General features: G+C 39.2%; 1 protein-coding gene across 2 annotated transcripts in view; it reads left to right on the top strand.

Annotated features, from left to right (window-relative positions):
* The first annotated feature begins 919 nt into the window (after nucleotides 1-919).
* Nucleotides 920-24,330, top strand: part of LOC114659706 (SLAM family member 5-like) — a 215,666-nt gene continuing 192,255 nt past the window's right edge. The window contains exon 1 of one of the 2 annotated variants that reach the window (XM_051932673.1): nucleotides 920-1,013. In XM_051932673.1, the coding sequence (XP_051788633.1) occupies nucleotides 959-1,013 (55 nt within the window). In that variant the 5' untranslated portion in view covers nucleotides 920-958. Of the gene's footprint in view, nucleotides 1,014-18,471; nucleotides 18,776-24,330 lie in introns of those variants that run through there. The other variant, XM_051932672.1, reaches the window with a different exon arrangement.

The raw sequence follows: 24,330 nt of genomic DNA, 5'->3' as shown, positions 1-24,330 counted from the left end.
TGAACTCCTGCAGTAATTTGTGTATAAGATAAAGAGAAGAGCTGACAGATAGTGACTTTGAGGTGATCCAATACATGAATTAAGGCCGTCATATAAACAGCCATTAACACTTTCATTTTGCATTCTGTTAGCTAAAAAGTTCAGAATCCATCCCGCCAAGTTAGGGTTCCAACAGAACTGATCATTCAGTTTATCGACTGAAATGTGCTGCTGGATTGTACTACAAGCAGACGAGAAGTCAGTAAACAGCACACTTGTGTGGTTTTTCGGTCGTTCCAAGTGCTCATACAGTAAATTCTGAAAGGTTGATGTGGTGTCCTTCTTGCACATCTCTGCTCTGCATGCAAATGGGTAAGGAGTTCAGAGAACCCTGGGCTTTTGTTTAGTTGTTGTTGCTTCTTAATGAACGTCTCAAAGGATTTCACGATGATGAGAAATGGAGGCCAATGCTCTGAAGTCATTTAATGCTTTGCGGTTTGTAGTTTTTGTTAATGAAATAACATTTGCCTGTGTCCAAAGTCTGGGTATCTACTGTAAATCCAGAGACATCTCAAACATGGAGTGCAATATTGGAGAACATTATTATTATTATTGTTTTTGTTGTTCTTGTTGCTGGTTTTGCTGTTATTATTATTATTATTGTTGTTGTTGTCGTTGTTGCTGGTTTTGTTACTATTATTATTATTGTACATATACCTAATAATAAAAATAATAATAATAACAATAATAATATGTACACAACATGAGAAAGAAAAATATTTAAAAAATGTAAAGACCCTCATTGCAGAGAGCCCTGTGCCCCTAAACTGGTTCAATTGTGGCAGTAATGCTCCTCGCACACTCGCACTACCTCAGGCGGCCAGCAGAGGCAGCGTTATGGTTGGGTGGGCTGAAGCGACTATCAGTCTTCACTGAAATTCAACGGATCACAACTCATATTTTTAAAGTGTCCAGAATAATGCAGTTTTATCACTGGTGCGCGGTGTTCTTATGTTTCATGGCATGGAAGCATGGTAAGCAAAACTTTTTTTAATGTTTAATTTAGAATAAAAATTAACATTTAACTCCATAGGTGCCACAGATTTAGAGAGAGCACAATTCAATTACGTTTGTAAGCACTTGTGCATGAATTGCGCATAACAGCATTTGTTAAGCCTGCTGCATATTTTACAAATTTAGAATGTTTTCTTGTTATTATAAAAGGCACAATACCCTTCAAAAGAAGAAATGTTGATGTTCTGAGGGTGCTGCTGGCTCCCTGCATGTTATAAATTAATGTTAATGTTGTTAATGTGCAAAGCCGTATACTTACCAGTTTTCCACATACAAGAGGAAGTTCTTGTCTTTCAGTTTAAATGAATACAATAATAGGGTTGATTATGGTTATGAACAATGAGGAAATGGTGATTTCTTTTCAAGTGGGCTAGCAGAGAAGAATGGAAAAGGGCATTCAGTTGTAAAGAGAAGGCTAAAAAGAGTCAATTTTTTCAAAACAGACATAGCATCACAATGTCCTCACATCTGTTTTAAAGCTCCAGGGGACTCGGCTCAAATCTTGAAACATTTCTCTGTTTGTGTAAAGTTCCACATGCGTTTCCACAGGTACTCGAGTTTTCATGCTATTCAGATTTTTTTTAGGTTAACTACTGACTAAAATGTTTGAAGGAGTGCGATTGGCACTCATAATGAATTATGTTCTCAGTGATTTTTCTAAAATTTGGAATATCCAAATCTATTTGAACGTCCTTTATATCATTAACCTGAAGCAGAGTTCATTTTGTTCAACTTCTTGTGTTTATTTTTTGTTTTGTTTTCCGGAATGCCATTTTACTTTTTATTATGAGCGCCGTCATTTTGGGGAACCAAAAAGTTGTGCTGCGTGTTGTCATGCGGTGATGATCTAAAAGTCAGAGTTGAATTCTATGGAAAATCCAAGATTGTGGATCCGTTCTAAAAAGCTGGGATTTATTACTCTGTTTATTTATTACTCTTTTTTTTGACTTCTAGTAAAGTTTCTGAACTCTGATTTAGGCTCTGAAGATGTTACGCTTTGACTGCATGATTTTTTTTTCACACACTAACATGCTGCTCCACGAATATTTATTCCGATCCCTGTGGTTGCCACTTAATTAGGTCTGTTCATTCGAACATTAGGACAGTCTAGACGAGAACAGGCCATTCGTCCAAAATAACATCAAGTCAAGTTTTAAAAGTCCCTAAAGTCCTCCTGTTCACCACATTACTTGGTCACTGACTCCATGTTTCTGTGGTTCTCTATGTGAAAAAAAACTTCCTAATGTTTGTAAGAAGGTATTCAGCACTTGGAGGGGCATTAGCTCGGTGGAGGTGGTGCCGATGTCAGATGAATTGATTTATAAATAAAAATACATGTTGCTTAGTGACACCCTGACTGATTGTACAACCTTAGAAAAATTGTTTTTTACTAACACACCATTCTTATGGTCTTGATGCCCAGAAAAATACAATCCTGTCCTAAAGTTCATTTAATCAGGACAGAAAAAGAGAAGTACAGTTTATTTTTGTATAGCCCAAAACCATACAAGAAGTGTCATAGTGGTCTTTAACAGACCCTGCCTTCTGACATCCCTCCCAACCTCGACTCTCTAAGAAGACAAGGAAAAACTCCCAAATAAACACTTGTAGGAAAAACAATGGAAGAAACCCTGGGAAAGGCATTGCAAAGAGAGACCCTTTCCAGGTAGGTTGGGCATACAGTGGGTGTCAAAAAAAGGGGGTTAATACAATACAATACACAGAACAGAACACAAGTCATCCTCAATACAATATAATAGTGTAATAGAAATATTACAAATACAGAACAGAACTCATCAGTAGATGATATCACAAAATACGATTTGGATTTGTCCAGAGTCCTGGAGACCTCATCCATCAAGCTGCTCCCCCTATTGGCCATTTCACAGCTGTATCAGTGCTGGGCCAGCCAATATAATGTCTCCAGGGTGTTAGACTTTGTGGGTGAATATATTGGATTAAACAGGCGTCGAAGATTGGAAGCTAAGTGTCTTGTGATATTACCAAAGGAAGTACTTTCTCAATCCTTCTAGCTAGGACTTTGGAGAGTATTTTAACATTGTTATTCAGAAGTGAAATTGGTCTGTATAATGCACATTGTAATAAGTCCTTATTTTGCTTAGGAAACACAGTAATTAACACTTGGAGAAAGGCTTTAGGTAGAATTTTATTGTCTCTAGATTCTGTAAATGTTGCTAATCAAAGGGAAGCTAACTTAATTGCAAATTTATTATAAAATTCTGCAGGATAGCCATCAGGGCCTGCTGCTTTCCCGCTCTAAAGTGAGTTGATAGCATCTAGTAATTCTGAGAGTACCAGAGGTTTGTTCAATTCTTCTGCACTGAGATTTTCTAGTTGTGGTATGTTTAATGCATCCAAAAATGCCTTAGGTTGTGTTTTGTCTTCTTTAATCTGAGTAGAATATAAGGCCTTATAGTAGTCTCTAAATGTGTACATTATATTTTTATGGTCAATTATTTTCTCTCCGTCTGTGTTGGTAATTGTTAGGATTGCATTGTGAACTTCCTGCTTTTTTTTTTTTGTTGTTGAGCTAAGATCTTGTTAGCTTTCTTTCCGTGTTCATAGTAATGATGTTGTGATTTAAAAATGAGTTGTTCTGTTTCTTTTGTTTTCAAGAGGTTGAGTTCTGAATGCAAAGCCTGTCGTTTTCTATGAAGTGGCTCATGTGGACAGCTGGCATGTTCTTGATCTATTCTGGCAATTTCACTTATTTGCTCCGACACCTTCTTGGTTTCCGATTTATTTTTGTGGAACAGATATGAAATAATCAGTCCTCTTAAGAAAGCCTTCAGAGTTTCCCAGAGTATTCCTGCAGAGATCTCTGAGGATGTGTTTATCTCTAAAAAAGTATCAATTTGCTTGGATATAAACTCTGTCATCTGCTAATAACAGTGGGTTAAGAAGCCATTTCTTATAGTAGCAGGGAGACCATTCCACAGTTTAGGGGCCCTGTAACTAAAAGCTCGACCTCCCACTATTATTTTATTAATCCTTGGATTCATAAGCAGACCGGCATCTTGAAATCTTAATGTGCGCTCTGGTTTGTAAGTCATGATAAAATCAGATAAGTAAGCCGAACTTTGGCCATTTAAGGCTTTATATGTTAAAAGGAGGATTTTGAAATCTGCCCTAAACTTAACCGGGAGCCAGTGTAAGGATTTAAGAACTGGAGTTATGTGTTTGTATTTTCTAGTTCTTGTAATTATTCTTGCAGCAGCATTTTGGATTTACTCGGGGCCGTATAAAGAACAGTTTGAACATCCAGTGAACACCACATTACAGTAGTCAATCCTACTAGAAATGCATCTTCTAGGAATGCTGACTCAACACGGCTGCTGTCAGTTTTTATTGCAGCCTGCTTCTTTCTAAGCTGGTGTCAGATTTGCTAGTACAACAGTGTTACACAGCCAGCATTCAGCCGCGTACAGACAGTGTGTGGACTTTGCATGGTCTTCTAATGTCTACATGCCAATAGGAAAACTTTACAGCTCAAAGGTTGATCTTTGATGGCTCATTAGACTTCTAGATTCTCATGTTTGTGTCATTTAAAATCGACTTTGTCACAGATGTCTCTCCTAGAATTCCTTAGGAGAAACAGCTTTGGACAAAATGGAGACATGAGATACAACTGAGCGCAAAGGAGTCAAAACTGGTTTGAAAAGCATGTTACATTTTGTGAGATCTCTTTCTAGGTTTATTTTAATCTCTTTCAAAACTTCACATTTTTTACTTATTTTTAGGAAGATGCCTTTATCCAAGGTGACTTACAACATCTCAGACACGATCGATCCATTTCTTTTGTTTTTCCAATTGGAGCTCAGGCAGATGAAGTGATTTGCTCATGGTCACACAGTGGTGTCAGTAGTGGGATTTGAATCCACAACCTCAGGGTTTGAGGTCCAAATTCTCTACCGCTATGCCAGGCTTTTTTCCAGAATGAATTGATATAATTGGTGAACAGCAATTTAAATTAGACAAATAAACACTATTACTCAGGAGCATTGAAAAAAGTCGGAGAGATAGGAAAGTGCTAGCCTGGTTAGGCATTTAAAAGCAAATAATATTGCCTTAAAATCAACCCTGGAATGTACCGGAAGCCAATGAAGAGAGGCTAAAACAGGAGAAATATGGTCACGCTTACACAATCGCAGCATTTTGGAGCAGTTGAGCTGAGAAAGGGAATGCTGGGTAACTCCAGTGTATAATGAGCTATAGTAGTTCAATCGTGAAGAAATAAATTATAAGTCCCCTCTTCGAGAACAGCAACATACAAAGAGGGCTTCAAACTTCAGGGTTTGTAGTCCAAAACCATAACCAGTGTGCCACACCACCTGCCTTTTTTATAGAATGAGTCGGAGCTATCTGGAGCACAGCAATAAAAATTAGAGAAACTCATTGGATTATTGAGAAGCAAGGATGGCAGCTTTGTAATCCTAGTCGAGTGTTTTATTACTACCGTCCATGCATTTCACCAGATATGACTGAGCACACAATGCAAATACTTTCACATTGCAATAAAAAAATGTCAAGAGGCTACTTGGAAGATCTGAGCCACTTTTGTGACTTTGCTGAGATCTCCACTGAAACTCAAAGGAGACCATTATGAGAATAGCAGGGTAGTCAGATGAAGCATCTGAAAAGCAGGAGACAAAAGACAATGTCTCCATTTAATTTCTTTCTGATCTCATTGTTATCTTGGGGAAACCAAAAAGATATGAAGGAGGTCCCCTTTTTGGATTTTTCATTCCTATGGGCGAGTTTCTCTCTTGGGGTTCCTACAAAATCTCTAAAGATGTGTACATTAGGACCATCAGCAATTATAAGTTATGGCTGCATGAGGGTGAGCCCTTTGATGGATTGGCACCCCTTCCAGTGCTGAATTCTGCTTTGCTCTCAGTGCATTCTGGGTAGGCTGTGAACCTCCTGTCCCCTGAATTGGATTAAGCGGATTGTGTTGTGTTATTTTAATGTATTCATATGTACTATTGCTAGTGTTCAAGTAGACTCAAAAAAAGCGTTGACACATTCTGTATTCCTCCCCGACAAACTCTTTTTATTCCGTTGAGCGCTCAGTGAGGGGATGTGGCTAAAAGTACCAAGAGCTGCTTTTCAGTTTGAGGATGTGGTTTACTGCAGTGCACCTTATTTGGTGCTCATACGGCCTGTGAATATAAACTTATTATTATTTTTTTTTAATAACTGGTCCATTGGTTTGAGTTTTTTCCTTCACAACTCCAGTGACCTAAATTCAAGCCCTGACACCAATCACTGTTTACCTAGTGTCCCAGCATTTGTGTTCTCTGGTACTCCAATGTTCTGCCATGTCTCCAGAGCCATCCATGAAACATACAGTACATTGTCCCTGTATAAGTGAGAATAAGTGTGACATTCATTGGAGTGACATTCCAGCCTGATTTTGTTCCTGCCGTCTGACAAAACGGACTCATCAACTCCAGGGTCAGAAAATGAATGTTGGCATTATGTGGTGTTTCTGATCCTCCAATACTTTTGTTTGGTATGGAAGATCATTTGTGGCAAAATGAAATGTGTGTTAACTGTATTGAAATGCAATATGCAAGCAGGCCATTTATTTGGCACGGCTTTATCATTTATTTATCATAATCATAATCCCAGTATGTGGACTGTAACACCCGGGGAAATAGGACGTATTAACCTACTGTATGCAAATGTTAAAGATGCATACAGCGTCACCCCGCTGCCTGCGCTTGGGAAAGCAGCACAAAAGCGCATTGGATTTTAATTCACGGCCATAAGTGACATAACTAAAAGTAAAGCAGATGTTTTGCATTTTGCGTATTGCATTTTGAATCCAAGCCGTGCTTTAATTGTGCCAAAGCTAAATGTAATCAAAGGACCAATTAGTGTCAAAACACAAAGCAAATGGCGTCAACAGATGGGTAAAGGCACCCTAGCCGAGTTAGGGTCATCTAATGGATTGACATGAGAAGAAGATGCAAACTCCACACAGTGTGTACACCTGGGATGCAAACCCAAAAGTCGGAGGTGGCAGCAGCAGCAGCACTGGGTACTGCCTTGCCAGGGCACTCTCATTTATTTATAATTTTGTTTGTAAATCTTGACAGCCAAACTCATTTAAAAATGCTTCATGGTTTAAATAAAACTCCAATTGTCATACATCAGTACATAAAAATAGTAATAGTAATGTAATATGTGCACAGAAATATACACAAACATCTAAATATTGGAGCTGAAATATTTTAATTTTGCTTTAAATCTTCTGAAATATTAAAAGATGTGAATATATTATGATCAGATAAGCTAGTAGTCCATCTTAATAAAAGGATAAGGATCTGTGTATCTATGTGCTTGTTTGGTTGTTATGTATCTGTTCAACAGATCACTCCAACAGATGGTGCCCTACATACACTTGTAGGAAAAACATGCATTGCATTTGTCATTCCAAAAGATGGTGCATCACAAACGTTAAAACTGCTTTTATGAATCCCGCTCAAAGTGGTATACAAAAGAAACATATGCATTGCACTTGTCATTCCAACAGATGGTGCGTCACAAACATTTGCATTCATACAGTTTATTACTAAAATTATTTGTGATGCATCATCTGTTGGAATGACAAATGCAATTCATTTAATTACTACATGCATTTCAAAATACATTCCCGCAGATCGTGCACTGTAAAAGTTAATGCTGAGGTCTACCTTGATTATTTAGATTTTGGCTCGTGTTACACAGGTAGCACAGCTAGTAAAGGAAACAAAAAGACAATTGTGGCAGAAAATAGATTCCAAAGAAAACACATCTCTGAGGCTGGTGATTTTTTCTTGAAGCAGAAATTGTAATAATTATTATTAGTTTCCATCTTGTTACAGAGGCCTTCTCCACTGTCCAGTCTGACATCCAGCAGGTGAAAAGGAAACTGGGAGAATCGTTCACATTTCCACAAAAGATTCCTCAGACTGGATTGCTCAGATTTGGTCACGGTGTTCCACTTTTAACTGTAGCATTGATATCTAATTGGAACGTAAGTCAAATGGTTTTGGACGAATTCTCGGAACGCCTACAAGTGGACAATGATGCCCATGCCTTGGCAATTACTCACCTGCGACTTGAGGACAGCGGGATTTACCAGTTGGAGGCCTTCACAGACAAGTTTGTCAAGAGTTACAATTTAACTGTATATAGTAAGTACCAGAATTTAAAGCTTGGATTACACTTATGAACATTAAACTTAAATCAAAGCTACAGGGATGAAATAAATAACTGACAATGTTGAGCATAATAAATGTATAAACTGTTTAATATGCTCAATATTTATATATGTTACTTACCCAACTTACTTAGTAGTGGCGGCTGAGAAAACATTTTAATCTCAAATTTAAATGCGGAATGGAGAGAAACATTTTCAACCAGTAACGTAGAACAGCAAACGATGTGTAAAACATCAATGGGAAAAAGAAAAATCAAAACTCTCCTGTTACTCGTGTCACATAAAGTGTATGTCAGTAGCCTCAAAACATGTAAAACACATGCACTTTTGCAAAAATACTGTTAAGTAGTTGCTTCAAGAATACTCTGGGATATCCATCCTGAACGCCGAGGTCTATGCTTTCAACAAAGTTGAATCATGTTTGTTATGTTACGCCCTCCATTTTAGTTCAGTACTTATCACCATATTTTTCAAAAATGGTACAACCGCAATAATCGCCATAGAAATTGTTTCATTTAACTTGGATTTTGCAGTCCACTCCATTGAGTCACAGGACCAAGGGCCTCATGTATAAATGGTGCGTACACACAAAAATGTTGCGTACGGCTGTTTCCACGTTCACAACGCGATGTATAAAAAGTAAACTTGGAGTAAAGCCATGCACATTCTCACGCCGGGTCAAACCATTGCGTATGCATGTTTACGGCTCAGTTTTGCAAACTGGCGGCACCCAGCATCAAAGCAGTGCTACTGTTCCTGTGTGGTTTCCTTTATTAATGAAGCATTTAACATGCTACTTTAGTTACAATGGTATTTGAGAAACTAGTAAATCAAAAGATATTCAGATGAGGTTTATGATGTTCTGCTTTAATAACAAAATAAACTGCATGATTAAAGTGGAAATTTCGAGATTAAAGTTGACATTTCGAGCTTTTTTTCAACTGTATCCCTATTTTTTTCTCTTTTTCTCTGTACCCTAATAAGCTTCCATATGACACTCAGACGGTTGGCGACTTTGATGTCTGACAACTTCTTTTTTATTTCAGGCACTGGGTGACTTTCTGATCATGAACTTCGATCAGCTTTATTTTGTTGTTTATACAACTGCTTAAACCAACAAATAGTACTTTTTTCATTACCTCCACTTGGCATTCGCTGAAATTCTTCTTTTTTCCCTTTTGCCATTGTCTTTTCACAGAATGCTGTACTTAAGGGAATATTTATATTGATTTGCATATTCAATGAGGCGCAATTCTGGGAGGAGACGGGGTAGGGTGGCAAGCGTGTGCACGAGCGTTACATTTCACTTTCCGTTTAGTGTTCAGTTAAAGGACAATGGAAAAAGCAAGTGGGAAAAAGAATTCCAGATTCTTGTTAGCTTAAACAGTGGGATAAACAACAAAGGAAGTCGATCGAGTCATATAGAAACTTGAAAGTTCAAGTTCAGAAAGTCGTACAGTGCCTGAAATAAAAGAGAAATGGTCAGATATCAAAGTTGCTGTAAAAAGGCAAGTCGTTACCCACTATCTGAGTGTCATATGGAAGCATTTTAGGGTACAGAGAAAGAAAAAAAATAGGGACACAGTGGAAAAAAAAGGTCAAATGTCCACTTCAATCTCATAGTTTATTTTGTCATTAAAGTAGAATGTTGGTAACATAATCTTGAAATCACGTTAAATGCTTCGTATTTTATGAGTTTGTTCTTCTATGTAGTATATGCTTCTTAAACGGGCTTTCTCTTAGGATGACAGGACACAGAATACATTACATTCATAATATTACAGGTCTCTGAACAATTTAAATACTAAGATGTATACAGTACTTGATTATCATTTTCATGTGAAATGAAGTAAAGCATGTATTAAATATGGGGGCACAATGGCGCAGTGGTAGCAATGAGCTGGCGCCCTGTCCAGTGATTGTTCCTGCATCCCGCAAGATGCTTGCTACACCATGCGTGACCTTCAATGAAATAATTTATTGCAGCAGTACTGTCTTTCTCAAATGTACTAACCCCCAATTCCTGTCCTTCCTTTTCTTTCTCCAAGTAACCAATCGCCACACAATCAACTCTGTAATAAATGTCAAGCCATCTGTAAGCTTTGAACACCAATTCTTCAAAACTTTTAAGGAATATTGAAATATCTTTCTAGTAGATGTTTAATTATTCCATCCATCTATCCATCATGCCAGTCCCAGCAAGCATACAGCACAAGGTAGGAACAATCCCTCTACCGCAATGAAGTTAAAAAGTTATCTGTACAATGTAGTACATATACTTTACTACATTACATTTTAAAAATGATATCAAGAGCTCCAAGAAGATAGCACTTGGAAATTTTAATCGACATACAAGCCAGTCGTCATCATCTGTAAATACACTCTCTCTTCTATTGAATTCAATTGAATTCCTTTATAGTTATTGTATGGTACAATGAGATTCAAAATGCAAATCCTCCATAAAGTTATTTTCCTATAAAATGATAAAATAAGGGCGGCATGGTGGCACAGTGGTAGCGCTGCTGCCTCGCAGTTAGGAGACCTGCTTCCCGGGTCCTCCCTGCGTGGAGATTGCATGTTCTCCCTGTGTCTGTGTGGGTTTCCTCTGGGTACTCTGGTTTCCTCCCACAGTCCAAAGACATGCAGGTTAGGTGGATTGGCAATTCTAAATTGGCCCTAGTGTGTGCTTGGTGTGTGAGTGTGTGTGTGTGCGCGCCCTACGGTGGGCTGGCGCCCTGCCCGGGGTTTGTTTCCTGCCTAACGCTCCAGCAGACCCCCGTGACCCTGTAGTTAGGATATAGCAGGTTGGATAATGGATGGATGGATAATATAATAACAATAATGATAATAATACAATAAAAGAATAATGAAAAATATACAATATGTAAGCATAAGTGGTACAGGTTGAGCCATATTACAACTGTAGTGCAAGTTTAAAGTGAGGTAATTGTACTTATAAGTTTAAACAGTTCTACCAGGAGCACTTGATGGACTGATTAAGTGTGTTTAGCATGCAATGAAACTACTTCTGAACTGCCAGGTACCTACAAGAATGGCTCAGTTCAAATAGACTGTGCGCATGGTTGAGGCAGCATGTGCGAGATGCTTTATCCCGATAATCCTCTTTCTGATCAGCTGATGTAGAGCTGTGATTCCACACTCAAATACAGTGGGTTAAAAAGCTCTGAGTGGTGCAACGAGATTAACAATGCTAAAGCAGCTATAGTATTTGGAATAGTTTGGCAATTCCGTGGGCCATTACATTGTTAGAAGTTGATTACAATCAGATGCCTTAAACTAATAAATGGTATGCGGTTAATTTCAGTGTATTTGATAAAGCCGTGTCAAAGGAAAAGTAGCACTACTTTGATGCTGGGTGCCGCCAGTTTGCAAAACTGTTTTTATACATTGTGATGTGAGAGTGGAAACGGGCATACGCAACATTTTTGTACATACGCACTGTTAATACATGAGGCCCCAGGTCTTTTGTCACACGCTCCTCAGATGTTTTTCCTGAATGCTTTACCCCCGATATTCTCACAGGGGTCTCCCCTTGAGTTTTAGCAGAGATCTCAGTAAAGTTACACAATGGGCTCAGATCTTGCAATTTGTTTTGAAGTTTGAAAGTATTTGCATTGCCATCTCAGTACTATATGGTGAAATGGATGGATGGATCTGAGTAACACTAGTAGTTGCTCTAATTTATATTGCTGTGCTCCAGTGAGGTCAAACTCATTCTGGAAGGGAAGACAGAGAGAGTGGCGTAGTCGGTAAATCTTTGTGCTTCAAACCCTGAGATTATGGTTTCAAATCCCACTACTGACACCAGTATGTGAGCAAAAGAAAGACATTTCACCTTCCTGTACTCTAATTGGAGAAACAAAAGAAACTGAACCAATCATACTGTATATCAAATGTTGTAAAATACCTGGATAAAGACATCAGTCCAATAATAAATAAAAAGATGTGAAGCCTTGAAAGAGATTAAAATAAAACTAGTAAGAGATCTCACAAAACATGCCATGCTTTTAAAACCAGATTCTCAAGTTGGACTCATTTGTCCTCAGTCATATCTCGTGTCTCCTTTTTGTCTAAAGCTGTTTCTCCTAAGAAACTATAGGAGAGACATCTGTAACAAAGTCAAATCTTAAATGAAACGTAAATGAGAATCTCTGTGAAGTCTCACAAACTATCAAAGGTCAACCTTTGAGCTGTAAAATGATCCTGTGAGCAGACTTTGTGGTGGTTCTATTCAGGTTTGCCTTTTTGTGTCCTGTTTACTTCCATTATTTTTACTTTTGCTTGTGTTTTTTTCTTTTTTTATATCTGCATATCAATCTGCAAATATAAAGGAGCTTTGATTTCATCCAGTTTGCTAGGGTGTTAATGGTTCTCCTCTACACTCCTGAACTTTTTTTTTTAATTTAGAAGCCTTTATCCTATTATTGTCTTGGAGGCTGTAGAGTCTCTCTTGAGTCTGGAGAATTCATGGCTTTGTCTCTTCTCGACTTGACCATCACATCTCATTATACACTGCAGTCAGCTTCACGCATTGCTCATCCTCAATTAGTCCCAAGTGTGGTGGCCCACCACCTAAGAGGCACACAAAAACTTGATCACATTGCACCAAGTTTAGCTTCTCAGCAAGGCTGACTTTAAAATGTCATTGTTTGTTGTGACCACAAGGGGGTGCCACGGAGCCTTGAACAGCAGACACAACTCCACCAAGCACAGTTTACGGATCAATAAAAGTTTTTTTATTACCCAGAAACATGTTCACAGGTTTTATTCTTTAACAAGCCAACACAATGTTAATAAAGCCCTCTTCTCCTCTTCCATCTCCTTTCACTCCTCTACATGAACTTTGCCGTCTGCCTCCCAATTCTCACCTCTGGGTGAGGCAGAGTAGCTCCTTTTATGTCCGACCCAGGGACACTTCTTGTGCCACGGCATGGCATGCTGGAAGCACTTTTGGGTCATACAGATGCCCTCCAAAATGGTGATGTCTATTCTTCACAGTGCCACCCTACAGTGCCCAACAAGACAGCCAGAATACAATACCCAGGCAACCCTGTGGGTGTCCATACTGAGTTCCAGTCAAGAGAGCACTGCCACCTTTACTTCACCCCGGTATTTTCACAGGGGTCTCCTCTTGAGTTTCAGCCAAGATCTCAGCAAAGTCAGACGGGGGGGTCAGATCCTTCAAGAAGAGTCTTGACATTTCTTTGCAATTTGAAAGTATTTGCATTGTGTGTTCAGTAATATATGATGAAATGAATATATGTAGTAATTAAACACTTTACTAGGATTACAAAGCTGCATTCCTTGTTTCTGAATAATACTATGAGTTAGTCTAATTATGTTGCTGTGCTCCAGTCAGGTCAGACTCATTCAAGAAGAAAAGGCAGGCAGTGTGGCACAGTGGTGAAGACTTTGGGTTTCAAAGCCTGACATTATGGATTCCAATCCCACTACTGACACCATTATGTGAGCAGAAGAAAGGCATTTTAACTTCCTGTACTCACATTGGAAAAACAAGAGAGATGGAACTAATCATATATCAAATGTTGTAAGATACCTGAAAAAAGGCATCAGTCCAATAATAAGTAAAAAATGTAATGTCTTGAAAGAGTTTAAAAGAAGACTAGAAAGAGATCTCATCAAATATCCCATGCTTTTCAAACCAAATTCCGAATTTGGACTCCTTTGACCTCAGTCGCATCTCATGTCTCCTTTTTGTCTAAAGCTGTTAATCTTGAGGAATTCTAGGAGCAACATCTGTGACAAAGTCAATTCTTAAATGAAACGTAAATGAGAATCTCAGTGAAGACTCATAAGCCTTCAGAGATCAACCTGTGAGCAGTAAAATGATCCTGTGGGCAGACTTTGTGGTGGTTCTATTCAGGTTTGCCTTTTTCCATCCTGTTTACTTCCACTTTGTTTACTTTTATTTGTGTTTTTGTCTTTTTTTTAATATCTGCATATCAATCTGCAAATACAAAGGAGCTTTGATTTCTTCCAGTGACTACATGATTACATTACATCAAGTTTAGTTTCTCATTAATAAAGCCCTCTTCTCCTCTTCCATCTCCTTTCACTTCTCTACATGAACTTTCGCCGTCTGCCTCCCAATTCTCACCCCTGGGTGAGGCACAGTAGCTCCTTTTATGTCCGACCCAGGGACACTGCTAGTGTCATGGCATTGCATGCTGGAAGCACTTTTGGGTCACGCACATCCTCTCCAAAATGGTGATGTCCATTTTTCACAGTGCCTCCCTACAGTGCCCAACAAAACAGCTAGAATACAATACCCAGGCAACCCTGTGGGTGTCCATACTAAGTTCCAGTCAAGAGAGCACTGCCACCTTTCATGCTGGGGGACAAAAGGTCTACTGGTCCATTGTCCAACCATTATTTGATCATCCCACCTGGGACAGAAACTGAAGACCATCACGGCTGCGTAGTGTCTCCAACCTTGGGCTCCATCCATTATGTTATCCCATCCTGGCAGGTAGTCATTCCCGACCCCAGTTGGGATGCGAGTCCAATCCAGCACTTACATTGTTTTTAAGTCTGTAAATGGTTTTGTCCCCTCTTATCTTACTGACCTGTTATTCTTCCTCAAGATCATTTAAGTCTTCTGACCAGATGTTGCTCATCGTGCTGAGGTCTAGACTTAAGCTGCCTTTGCTGTAGCTGTCCCCTAAGCTTTGAAATGGTCTACGCCTTTATATTAGGTCTGCACCAGCTTTGGTCACTTTTAAATCTGGGTTGAATACGCATCTATTTCTCCTTGGCTTTTTATACAAACTTGAACGTATATGTTGTTTGTTTTATCTTGTTTATTTTATTTTATAATAGGGGGCTCCTCAACCTGCTCACTTCGCGTGCCAGCCCCCAGGGGCAAGCACTGGATGCCTGCTATCTCGTGGCTGAGCCGCTAAAAGGGTGTTGGGGCACTCCTCCATTAGAGAAAGCAATTATATCTGAAGAGATGATATATAGAAGAGTATGTGGGGCGTGGGAGGAAGACAAATTGGTCCTTAGTTTTTATAGACAGAAAATCAGTTACTTGAGTATTTCAGGATGACTGTCAATTTTAAATGCCAATAAATAATAAAACGTAGTAAAAAGTAAAAAATAAAAAAGTAAAAGTAGAAGTTAAAAAGTAAAACATTATAAAATTTAAATAAAAGAAAATCAAAAATTAAATTACATTAACGCCTCATCAAAATCAATATTATGAATTACTTTGTCCTCTAACTTACCTTCTATAAATGTTGCTATTTTGCATTTCTGGTTGCAATATTGTTCACAAAATTTTTCTGTTTTTGGTTTTTTGATGATACTCTTTGTTCTTGTTTTTCATTCAATTTCTTTTTATCGGTAATCTTGATTAGATCTTGGCGCTCTTTTTCTATATTAAATTTAACATTCTTGAATAGATGACTTGCTTTTCTGCCTCTCCATAGTAACTGCCTGCGTTGAAGGGCAAGTTAGCAGCACGGGGTGGGACGGAGAGAGGATGTGCGCAGCAGGAGTAATGATTGGGCGAGTGGTGTGGAGGGGCGTGGTGAAGGCCGAATAATGCGGACACGTTGGAAAGCTTTTTAATATAATAGAGATATATGTATTAGTCCATTTATGGAACCTGTATAGTAGTTTGCTCGACTGCTGTTGTTTTGGGCTCTATAAATTAAATTGACTTGACTTGAATACTTGAGGGGTGCGAATGATGGGGCAGGGTAAAGCCCAATGCTTGGGGTGGCACCCGGGCAAAACCTCATTTAATTCCAACAGCAGACAACAAAATAACGGAAAATATTTGCTGACAAGGCACTCTCTGTGAAGGACAATTCCCTTTAGCTGGTGCTCACTCCAACTGCACTTGGTTTCTTAATTTACTCATTACTGTGGACACCACACTCCAAGAGCATCTTTGTTTTATAGCAGGCAACCCAGAAGGGGCAGGGCTTTGTTACCTTCAAGGGGCGGTTTCTTAAGGCTGTGAGGGGGAAAATGGAGAAGAGACTGTTAGCGACAGCACCCCCTGCCTGCCCGCGGTGGTACCACATACTTTGGGTGAGCCTGGTAGTAGACTCTCTGGTGTGCATGCGTGATGCTGATTTTTTTTTTCAAGTCCTTAGCAGTGTTCTGACTCAAAAAGAGACAGTAAGGGCTAACGTCTTTCTTGTCTTTCTACTCATTATTTCTACTTTTTTTTTGTTTCTTTATTGGCAGAATGATGTTATTTTATCCACTAGAAGGCAGCAGAATATTGTCCTGAGACTTATCCAGGCTTAACACTATAAAAGTGGATCATTTCTTGTTACTATGAATCTGACTCAAGCTTAACCGTAAATACATAGAATCATAGCCGGAGTCATACTCCAAGTTAATGCCAAGGAAATAAACACACTCAATGAATTTGCAGGCATCATACTTGTACTTTCTAAATGGTTTGGATGGATTTAGAGAGAAACATAAAAGTCAACAAATGTGATTACTTTATCCAGGCAGTAACGAGTCAAGCAATCTCAATACAATTTGGGAGGAGGATTCATTAATGCTCCTTAATAAAAGGGTGAGTGTCTGTGTGTCTATATATCTGTGTGTTCGTCTGGTTGTAATGTCTCTGTCATTCCAACAGATGGTACAGCAGAAACATCCATCCATCCATCCATCCATTTTCCAACCCGCTGAATCCGAACACAGGGTCACGGGGGTCGGCTGGAGCCAATCCCAGCCAACACAGGGCACAAGGCAGGAAACAATCCTGGGCAGGGTGCCAACCCACCGCAGGACACACACAAACACACCCACACACCAAGCACACACTAGGGCCAATTTAGAATCGCCAATCCACCTAACCTGCATGTCTTTGGACTGTGGGAGGAAACCGGAGCGCCCGGAGGAAACCCACGCAGACACGGGGAGAACATGCAAACTCCACGCAGGGAGGACCCGGGAATCGAACCCAGGTCCCCAGATCTCCCAACTGCGAGGCAGCAGCGCTACCCACTGCGCCACCGTGCCGCCGCAGAAACATTTGTAATCATAAAAATGCATTGCATTTTCCATTCCAACAGGTGGTGCATTACAAACATTAATACTGCTTTTATAAATCCTGTACCAAATGGTACATAACATATGCACTGTATTTATCATTTCAACAGATGACACATCATAAACATTTGTGATAATAAAATGCATTGCATTTTCCATTCCAACTGATTGTGCATCACAAACATTACACTGCATTTATGAATCCCATATCAAATGGCAAACAACAAAGACATATGCATTTGTCCTTCCAACAGATGATGCTTCACAAACATTTCCAGTAATGCACGTTATTACTACAAATGTTTGTGATGTGCCATATGTAGGAGTGACAAATGCAATGTATGTTATTACTGCATGCATTACAAAATGCACTCCAATAAATGGTGCACTATAAATGTTAATGCTGAGTTCAACGTTAATTATTTATATTTCAGCCTGTCTTAGATGGCTAGCTTAGCTAGTCTATATAAATAAAATCATTAGCCGTTTAGATGACTTTTTGTTTGCTTGGTTTGTGTGGTTGCTAATCACGCAAAAACCCCTCAAGCAGTTTTCATGAACCAATGTCAACTTCAGCACAAAGTTTTCAATCAGCTGAAGTGCAATCTCAAAGACCATAGGTGTTTACAGCATTTTCTTCCTGGTCAGGCAGGACCCCAATGGTCCTTGTGCCTTCAGTATCATACAGCTCCATCTGGTGGTCTCCGCAGAACCCGGCAGAGCAGGCTCCTTGGAATAGTAACTTCCATGTTGCCCTGATGGCGTCCATATTGGGGCTCGTTAGACAGGATCCTACCAACCGGTGAATGAGGGGAAGCACTCTGCCCATAGCAGGCAAGCCCCCCACTATTCTGACCCTGCAGATACCCAAGCTCAACCAGATTGTCTCTCTGTGCCTCTGTGTCTTTCTTTGTCCATGTACTGGCATGGAAGGGGAATATCACCACTGGCCAGGTTAGGGAGCAGGATCTTGAGGGGTTGGTCCCTCAAACAGACAGTGTACAGTTCCAGGATTTGAATCAAAGGACTAAAGAACTAGGAAGATTGTGACATAAACCATTTGAAAGTAATTGTTAGTTTCTTTTCATCTTGCTTTTTTTTTTTTTGATACTACAGGAGTCTTTTCCGTTACCCAGTCTGATATCCAGCAGGTGAAAATTAAACTGGGAGAGTCGTTCACATTTCCAGAAAAAATTCCTCAGGAAGTATTTTTCAAATTTGGTCATTCACACAAAATGTTAGCACAAATAACTAATTGGACCATTAGTCGTATTTACATGGACAGATACTCTGAACGGGTACAAGTGGACAGAGCTGCTCACTCCTTGACACTCACTCATCTGCGACCTGAGGACAGTGGGATTTACCAGGTGGAGGCTGTCACAGGAGACGAGTTTATCAAGACTTACAATATAACAGTCTACGGTAAGTGTCAGCATGTTAAGGTTATGATTATAATTCTTAACAGTTTTGAAATATTTAATTCTACAACACACCATTTAAAGTGAAGTGCAGAAAACGGTTTTAAGAGTCTCTGTCCATGGGTGACATAACTAAAAGTAAAGCAGACGTTTTGCATTTTGCTTAGCAGCGGCTCTGTGTGTATTACATTTTGAATCCAAGCCGTGCTTTAATTGTGGCAAAGCTAAATGTATTCAAAGGACCAATTAGTGTCAAAAATCAAGGGGGTCAACAGATGGGTAAAGGCACCCTAGGCGGGTTAGGGTCATCTAATGGATTTACCGGCTCTGATGTCAGATAACGGGCACCGCCATCACACTCAAGATGACATGAGAAGAAGATGCCAACTCCACACAGTGTGTACACCTGGGATGCAAACCTAAAAGTCGGAGGCGGCAGCAGCAGCAGCACTGGGTACTGCCTTGCCAGGGCACTCTCATTTATTTATAATTTTGTTTGTAAATCATGACAGCCAAACTGATTTACAAATGCTTCATAATTTAAATAAAACTCTTATTATCATACATCAGTACATACAAATAGAATGTAATATGTGCACAGACATGTACCAATATACACAAACATCTAAATATTGGAGCTGAATTATTTTAATTTGGCTTTAAATCTTCTGAAATATTAAAAGATGTGAATATATTATGATCAGATCGGATAGTAGTCCATCTTAATAAAAAGTATAAGCATCTGTGTATCTGTGTGCTTGTTTGGTTGTTATGTCTCTGTCACTCCAACAGATGGTGCCCTACATACATTTGTAAGAAAGACATGCATTGCATTTGTCCTTCCAACAGATGGCACATCACAAGCATTAAAACTGCTTTTATGAATCCCATACTAAATGACATACAACAGAGACATGTGCATTGCGTTTGTCATTCCAACAGATGGTGCATCACAAATATTGAAACTGCTTTTATGAATCCCATACTAAATGGCATACAACAGAGACATGTGCATTGCATTTGTCCTTCCAACAGATGGCGCATCACAAGCATTAAAACTGCTTTTATGAATCCCATACTAAATGGCATACAACAGAGACATATGCATTGCATTTGTCATTCTAACAGATGGCAAGTCACAAACATTTGTATTGATACAGTTTATTACTACAATTACTTGTGATGCACTGTCTGTTGGAATGACAAATGTAACTCATTTAATTACTACATGCATTACAAAATACATTCCAGTAGATGGTGCACTGTAAATGTTAAGGCCAAGGTCTATATTGATTATTTAGATTTTGACCAGTGTTACACAGGTAGCACAGCTAGTAGAGGAAACAAAAAGACAATTGTGGCACAAAATAGATTCTAAAGAAAACACTCCTCTGAGGCTGGTGATTTTTACAAACAAAGAAGCTGATTAAATTTTTTACCTTGAAGTTGAAATTCTAATAATTATTATTAGTTTGCATCACATTACAGAGGCTTTCTCCACTGTCCAGTCTGACATCCAGCAGGTGAAAAGGAAACTGGGAGATTCGTTTACATTTCCACAAAAGACTCCGCAGGTTGGATTTCTCAGATTTGGCCACCGTGTTTCATTATCAACTGTAGCACACATATCTAATTGGAACATAAGTCAAATGTATATGGAGAAATTCTTGGGACGCCTACAAGTGAACAGTGATGCCCATGCCTTGGTAATCACTCACCTGCGACTTGAGGACAGTGGGATTTACCAGTTTGAGGACATCACAGGAGACAAGTTTACCAAGAGTTACAATTTAACTGTATAATGTAAGCACCAGAATGTAAAGCTTGGATTACACTTATGAACATTAAACTTAAACCAAAGCTATACGGTTGAAAAAAATTACTGATAATGCTGAGCATATACTGAGTGTTGATCCATGTGGGGAAAAATAAGGCAAACGTCTACAACATAAGAAAATGTGAAAAAGTGACAGATGTCTGAATGCTTTCTGAAGTGCCGACTCGGTCATTGTGCCTTCATTGTTCTCCTTGAATGCGCTGCTAGCTATAAAATAGGCGTCATATGGAATCGGTTTAACAGGTCTGAATACCTGTGGAGGGCTTTACATTTTCACCAGTGTGCAAAACTCCTGTCAGTAAGGAGTGGATTTATTATTTAAAATACAAGAGAAAAACAATTTTGTAAATTTAATTAGCCAAGAGATTATTGCAGATAGTAACTTTGCCAGCTTCAATTGTACATGCATGATGTGTTTTATTTTCAGGCTTGTAGATATTAATATACAGCAATACATTTCTCTTAATTATTTGTAGATTTAGCTGTCAGGCCTCTGCATTTAGGGCAGGTGGGGCACTGCACGTCCCCCATTCCCCAGCAGTTGTGTAAAATGTAAATCAACCCCTAGGGATGAAAACCCACAGAAGAGATCTCCTTCATATCTTCTTGGTTTCTCCTTGACAACCATGAGATCAGAATTAAAATGGCGACATTGGCTTTGGTCTCCTGCTCCTCAGATATTTTTCTCCTGAATACTTCACCCCAGTATTCTCACAGGAGTCTCCTCTTGAGTTTCAGCCAAGATCTCAGCAAAGTCAGACAGGGAGGGTCAGATCCTTCAAGAAGTGTCTTGACATTTCTTTGCAATTTGAAAGTATTTGCATTGTGTGTTCAGTGATATATGATGAAATGAATATATGTAGTAATTCAACACTTTACTAGGATTACAAAGCTGCATTCCTTGTTTCTGAATAATACTATGAGTTAGTCTAATTATGTTGCTGTGCTCCAGTCAGGTCAGACTCATTCAAGAAGAAAAGGCAGGCAGTGTGGCACAGTGGTGAAGACTTTGGGCTTCAAAGCCTGACATTATGGATTCCAATCCCACTACTGACACCATTATGTGAGCAGAAGAAAGGCATTTTAACTTCCTGTACTCACATTGGAAAAACAAAGGAAATGGAACTAATCATATATCAAATGTTGTAAGATACCTGAATAAAGGCATCAGTCCAATAATAAGTAAAAAATGCAATGTCTTGAAAGAGTTTAAAAGAAGACTAGAAAGAGATCTCATCAAATATCCCATGCTTTTCAAACCAAATTCCGAATTTGGACTCCTTTGACCTCAGTCGCATCTCATGTCTCCTTTTTGTCTAAAGCTGTTAATCTTGAGGAATTCTAGGAGCAACGTCTGTAACAAAGTCAATTCTTAAATGAAACGTAAATGAGAATCTCAGTGAAGACTTATAAGCCATCAGAGATCAACCTGTGAACAGTAAAATGATCCTGTGGGCAGACTTTGTGGTGGTTCTATTCAGGTTTGACTTTTTCCATCCTGTTTACTTCCATTTTGTTTACTTTTATTTGTGTTTTTATCTTTTTTTTTAATATCTGCATACAGTATCAATCTGCAAATACAAAGGAGCTTTGATTTCTTCCAGTGGGCCATGACTACATGATTACATTACATCAAGTTTAGTTTCTCATTAATAAAGCCCTCTTCTCCTCTTCCATCTCCTTTCACTTCTCTACATGAACTTTCACCGTATGCCTCCCAATTCTCACCCCTGGGTGAGGCACAGTAGCTCCTTTTATGTCCGACCCAGGGACACTTCTAGTGTCATGGCATTGCATGCTGGAAGCACTTTTGGGTCATGCAGATCCTCTCCAAAATGGTGATGTCCATTCTTCACAGTGCTACCCTGCAGTGCCCAACATGACTGCTGTTCCAGAATTCATATACCCAAGCAACCCTGTGGGTGTCCATACTGAGTTCCAGTCAAGAGAGCACTGCCACCTTTCATGCTGGGGGACAAAAGGTCTACTGGTCCATTGTCCAGCCATTATTTGATCATCCCATCTGGGACAAAAACTGAAGACCATCACGGCTGCGTAGTGTCTCCAACCTTGGGCTCCATCCATTATGTTCTCCCAACTTGGCAGGTAGTCATTGCTGACCCCAGTTGTAATTCCAGTCCATCCAATCCAGCACTTACATTGTTTTTAAGTCTCTAAATGGTTTTGTCCCCTCTTATCTTACTGACCTGTTATTCTTCCTCAATTCTTCCTCATTTAGGTCTTCTGACCAGATGTTGCTCATCATGCTGAGGTCTGGACTTAAGCTGCCTTTGCTGTAGCCGTCCCCTAAGCTTTGAAATGGTCTACGCCTTTATATTAGGTCTGCACCAGCTTTGGTCACTTTTAAATCTGGGTTGACTATCCATCCATTTCTCCTTGGCTTTTTATACAAACTTGAAATGTATATGTTGTTTGTTTTTAGGTGGACTGCCCAGTGGGGGCCCAGGTGGTCTTTAGGCCTTTGAACCCCCTGCAGATTTTGTTTTTTTTCTCCGGCCCTATAGAGTTTTTTTTTCTTTTTGTTTTCTGTCCTCCTGGCCATTGGACCTTTCTTTATTATTTGATATTTAATACTGTATTGCCTAATCTTGTTTTTATATATTTTTTAAAATACTTTTCTTACTTTATTTTGTAAAACACTTTGAGCTACATCTTTTGTATGGAGATGTGCTGTAGAAATAAATGTTGTTTTTAGCTTATTTTATTTTTTACTAGGGGCTCTGACCCCTGCTTGACTTGCTCGGCAACGTCATGGGACAGGTGCTGGTCGCCCGATATCTCACAGCTGAGCCGCTCGAAGGGCATCGGGGCACTCATCCGCTAGACAAAGCGATTACACTTAAAGAAATGGTATGTAGGGCATGCAGGGCAAGGAATGAAGATGGTTTGGTCCACCTCACAGGTGGCGCAGTGGTAGTGCTGCTGCTTTGCAGTAAGGAGACTGTGGAAGATTGTGGGATCGCTTCCTGGTTCCTCCCTGTGTGGATAGTGCTTTGAGTACTGAGAAAAGCGCTATATAAATATAATGAATTATTATTATTAGAGAGAAAATCAGTTACTTGAGTATTTCACTACAGCTGTCTATTTAAATATCAATGAATGATGAAATGTAGTAAAACGTAAAACAGTAAAAGTAGAAGTAAAAAGTAAAATGCAATAAAACAAAATAAAAAAGTAAATCAAACATTTAATTACATTAACGCCTCGTCAAAAACAATATTATGAATTACTTTATCCTCTAACGTTGCTTTTTTGCATTTCTGTTCACATATTCTCATTTACTGGACGATTCTCTTTGTTCTTGAGTTTTATTACACACAGCTCTTTATCGTTCATTTTCTTTTTTTCGATGTTCATTATCAGCTTTGCCGTTGTTTTTCTATCGTGATATATAAAATTCGGTGTTCTTGAATAGATTACCGTATATACTCGAATGTAAGCCGAGTTTTTCAGCACCCAAAATGTGCTGAAAAATGTCACCCTCGGCTTATATTCGAGTCAGGTCCCGCTGCCCCCACCAACCCGCACGTGTTCAGTCTCTCCCTGTGCAGCGCGCGAGAGAGAGACACACACACGCGAGAGAGAGCGATACCATATTGGTTTTTTTGACCCTCTTCTCCACTTACAGAGCTAGTTTACTGTTTTTCTTTGAAATAAATACTCAAAAACATTTAACCTACTGATGCCTCAATTAATGTACG

This window comes from Erpetoichthys calabaricus, chromosome 10 (genome assembly GCF_900747795.2).
Source record: "Erpetoichthys calabaricus chromosome 10, fErpCal1.3, whole genome shotgun sequence".
NCBI classification, from domain to species: domain Eukaryota; kingdom Metazoa; phylum Chordata; class Cladistia; order Polypteriformes; family Polypteridae; genus Erpetoichthys; species Erpetoichthys calabaricus.
This window is presented reverse-complemented; position numbering and strand designations above follow the sequence as displayed.